Raw genomic sequence first — 4,400 nt, 5'->3', positions numbered from 1 at the left:
GGGCTCATGGCTGTCCCTGTTCCAGTTTGCATTTGCCCCGTAACTACTGGGAGGAGTCCTGCTTTGTCTATAAAAAGCTGCACTTTGCCAAACATTGTAACAGAACCCGATTTAGGGAGTCGCTTACCCATCCTCTGCGGGGAGAGAGAACCGAGCAGAGCCATGTTTGGGATTGGGAAGAAGCTTGCGGAGGAAGCCACGCAACAAGCTGAGAGCGCTGCGCAGGTGGCAGGTAAATACAACCCACTGCTCTCCCTCCTCCTGTGCCTTCGGTGTTATAGTACATGCCCTGCTCCCACCCCTGCAGCTGGAGCACATCTGTCTCCTGGGCATGAACGAGCTCCACCGATGATGTCCTCAAGGGTGCAGTCAGTACGTCCTGTGAGCTCCAAACCCTCTAACACTATAGTAAATGAAGGACAGATATTAACTACTGGTTTCCCACAAATTCTCCCACTCTGGCTTTTACTGCGTGGGTGTCTAGATGAGGCACTGGAGAGAGGAGGGTGGGAAGCTGAGAGGGGAGGCAGGGCTGTTTATTTAGGGCTTTGTTTCCAAACATGAACAGCCATGACAAACCTGAGTTTTGTAGCAGTGTAGTGGATTAGTTTCCTGAAGCCCTGAGGTCTTTGGTCTGCTCGGCGCTGCACAAACACACGCAGTTCAGTCAGCTCCACCGAATCGCAGCCGCTCACCCGGCCCAAAGCACCAGCGCAGTCATGGGGGCTCAGGGCACCTGAGTCGAGGTTATTCGTGCAGAGAGCCTTGCTGAATGCGCCCCGAATTTCAATAACGTGCCACTTAAATAAGCCACTGTTAGTGAAGCCTGAACACAGAGATCCACAACGGTGCGAATCCTGAAATGTTTGTGCATAGTGTAATGCGTGAGCAGCGGAGGCTGTTTCATATTTCTTTGCATGACACTTGGGTAAACGGGTATTTCGTCTGTGACTTCAAGTGCGGGAGAAATATTGCTTGCAGGTTATATGCCCAATGAAGCAAGTGGAAAGCCTGCTGCTTATTTACTATTTCTCCTTCGTCCCATTTGCCAGGAAGATGAAAGGTGCCTAATCCCAGACCCACTGCCTCCTTTTTCCAAAGTTAGTTCTTAAATCAACTATTTTTACACTGAAGCATGAAGGAGAAACACTAGGGCATGAGCAATTGGAGGGTAACCATCAATTTTTGTTTTCAAATGAAGACTTCTTCATTTTGCTTTTGCTGTACAGCAGCCCTAGAAATGCATATTTCTGGAGGCTTTCTGACATTCCTAATGTGGTGGGTTTTTTTTTAATATTGTGGAAGCATCATCTATGGCTTCTCATGCTAGAAGACTGATACGGATCTTTTAGAAGCTATATTTGTCATCTTGATGGAACTGGGTAGTAATCTTAATGTTCAGCTGATTGAACTAAGCGTTTAGGAGTCAACAAACTCAAAGAGCTCAGTTTTCAAATAGTAGCATCAGTCCTTCCCTGTCTATGCCAATCACTTGAAGCCGAATCTGTTCTTCGGACACCCGCAGTCGGAAGCCCTTTGCCTGAACCACCCCCCTCCCCATCTTCCCAGTAAGCCCTGTGCTACAGCACAGCCTTTCCAGCTGCAGTTGGGTCCTGGAACAACAACAGGAGCTCCCAGGCACTGCCCTGGCTTTGGCCACTTCCTTCTGTGCCATCAGCATGCACCTTGATGACAGGCAGTAAATAGACAGTGTGTGATGCTGAACTCGTGTCATATCAGTGTCAGCATTGCACCCGCTCCCAGGAGTATTATAAATAGAGGCACCTTCCAAATTCCCATTTTTAAATGAAAACAAAGTGTGATTTTAATGCTAGCTTTTAACTAGAACAAGATTGTTCAACTGGTGGCTGTACAGCTATTAATTACCTCATTTCTGGACTACTTCTGTTGTGCCTGCATGTGCCCTGAAGGCGCAATGCCATGAGCCATTCCTAAGTGCAGAGTGACACAACTGGGCTTTGGAAATACTTAAAATTAGCACCTACCCCATGGTTCCTGAAAGGAGGCACAGATGTAGCCGTGACCTAAGATTGCTGTGGGAAGCATTTTCCTCAGCTGTACCTTAGGAGCAGCGTAGACCACTCACCAGTTAGGAAACTGCAACAAAAGATGATGCATGGTGATAATTAGCACATCTTTTAAGCATTATAAAGTGTCCTACAAACCCAAGGTGAAATAGGCCACTGGTTTTTACAAGACGCTTAATGAAACAACTAGTGTTGGAAAGTCACTCAATTCAAGCTTGGACACCTTTGAAGTTTTAGACACTCCCAGTCCACTTAAATGTCCTTCTTCACCTCAGCACTTCTCCATACAATGTCCATGAGAAATCTGGCTTGCGCAGTCACCTCCCCCTCCTCCTTCAATGTCTGTTCTGTAGAACACACTTTTAAAAGACAGTATCTGGAGCCAGGGGGAACAAAACAAATGCAGGTTCAGCTGAAGGCTGTTAAGCTGTTTGCCCCAAACTTTTATTTTACTCTTGTGAGCAAGACATCAGAGGCTGATCACCCAAATATTTATCATTATTTTGGAGGCTGCAGTTCCTCCACTTTAAGACAATATGTTCTCTTGCTCTTCATGTCTCTAAGTCTTCTCTATTGACCATCTCCATAACTTTAAAACTAGTCTGGTCTCCTAGAGAACATAATTGTCTGTAGCTACAGGAGAAGTATTAGAGTGTACACTGAACTTTGATGTGCTGCCCTTGCAGCATGCTGCTTCCAGGGAATGAGCATCAAGCTTATGCAGGTGTTGGGAGAAATCTTTGCCAACCAAAGTGCCCAAGCCTACCCAGATGCAGTAAAAGAAGGTTTCATTGCACCCAATTCTCTACTAGGGTTTGTTCCCTGACACTGTAGGTTACACAGGTTGTATCTTCCATTATCTTCTTTTGTACCAAGACACCTGCGAAGGTGGGGAACTACAGGCAGCTTCCTAAGAGCATCTCTCCCACTAGACCAGGGTGCCCACCCTTATAGGATAATTTTTCATCTTCTAGCCCTGAAACATTTAGCAAACCCTTCTAAAATGTGATTACTGAGTTTAGGGCGAGGGTAAAGGCTGCTTGATTTACACTTTTCTCCTATTTCCAGTTAACACAGTGGGCCAGACTGTGCAGCAAGCAGTGGAACAGGCTAAGGATGCTGGTCAGAAAGGTAGGGTAATGTTTCTGTTCATTTCAATAATGCCATGTCAGTGAATACCCAGAGAAGTCCCCCAACCCTGCCTCACCCCTTCACACCAGGTGGTAAAGGGATTGCAGTGATGCTACAGTTACCTCTGCTTTTCTGTTTTAAAAGCTCTTGATGAAGTCTACAAAGTTGCTGAAACCGGTGAAAAAGCTGTAAAAAACGTAGCGAATCAAGCGACTTCGTGGGGCAAAAGCTTTGGACAATGAAGATAAAAATATAACACCACTGAAATTTTTGTAAACAAGTTTCTACTACATGTACTCTTAAATAAAGAAAATACTTATACTCTACCTGGCTTGTATGTATTCCTTAGGAATCCTTTGGTTACATGTACTAAACAAAACCAAACACACTTACAATCAGTGGTCTGGAAAGACTGGATTACTTCATAGAGCAGGCAGCTAAAGCTGTGCTATGCTATTAGCGCAGCCAAATGCTGTCTCTTTTTTTTTTTTTTTCTTTTATTATAATCTAAGGGATGGTGCGGAGCAGGCACGATGTAAAGCCAAGCACTTATTTGGTCTCTCTCCCATTTTGTCACTGAGTCGGTCATGATCGTGTGTGTGCGAGTCGCACAAGCTGAGCACCTAAACAGCCCTGACAGGACAAGGTAAGCACCTGTGCACTGCTGTGACTGCTTTTACTTCTGGTCTTAGCTGTAAAATTGCAATGAGATACTGTGCTGATGAAGACTCAAGCGTGTTTAAGGTACACATAACCACTGCACAGAGCACTGTGAGACTCTGATGCTAACAGCAGAACAAGGCATTACTGCCAGCAGAGCACTTAGCTCACCGTCGGACTGCTTAACGCTGCCTGAGCTGCATCACGGGTACCGCTTCAACAGCTCTGCACAGCGAAGTACGGATGTGTAATGCAGCACATAGTGTGGCAATGGAGTCATTTACCATGCTTGCGGGGCTCTTGTCAAACACGTAGATGGCCAGTAGCCAAGCGGGAGCTGGAAGAATGAGAACTGACCAAGCCTGGGCTGTGAATAAACAAAACCAAACCAAAAAATCTTGCACGCACATGAGAAGGGAAGAAACAACTTGCTGCTGCAATGAGTAAGGAATCTGGTATTACAGACTCACCAATTGCTAACAGTGACTCAAAGGTCACTTACTTGGCATCTTGAAATCACAGCAAGAATTATCATTGCTCCAATGCTTCTTCCTGATGGGG

General features: G+C 45.7%; 1 protein-coding gene across 1 annotated transcript; it reads left to right on the top strand.

Annotated features, from left to right (window-relative positions):
* Positions 1-3,505, top strand: LOC309674625 (uncharacterized protein). The gene is made up of 3 exons (XM_082486712.1): positions 1-232; positions 3,117-3,179; positions 3,324-3,505. Exons 1-3 carry the CDS (start codon positions 7-9, stop codon positions 3,419-3,421), a joined length of 387 nt encoding a protein of 128 aa, XP_082342838.1. The 5' UTR covers positions 1-6; the 3' UTR covers positions 3,422-3,505.
* The last annotated feature ends 895 nt before the right edge of the window (positions 3,506-4,400 follow it).

This window comes from Vanellus vanellus (assembly GCF_965231255.1).
Source record: "Vanellus vanellus genome assembly, chromosome: 7".
In the NCBI taxonomy this organism is placed as follows: Eukaryota; Metazoa; Chordata; class Aves; order Charadriiformes; family Charadriidae; genus Vanellus; species Vanellus vanellus.
This window is presented reverse-complemented; position numbering and strand designations above follow the sequence as displayed.

What these genes read in the sequence shown, in the direction of transcription:
- LOC309674625 (XM_082486712.1), top strand. Translation starts at nt 7, where the DNA reads ATGGCTGTCCCTGTTCCAGTTTGCATTTGCCCCGTAACTACTGGGAGG. An exon ending in GAGCGCTGCGCAGGTGGCAG is followed by an intron (nt 233 to 3,116) that starts GTAAATACAACC and finishes TCCTATTTCCAG; the next exon opens with TTAACACAGTGGGCCAGACT. An exon ending in TAAGGATGCTGGTCAGAAAG is followed by an intron (nt 3,180 to 3,323) that starts GTAGGGTAATGT and finishes CTGTTTTAAAAG; the next exon opens with CTCTTGATGAAGTCTACAAA.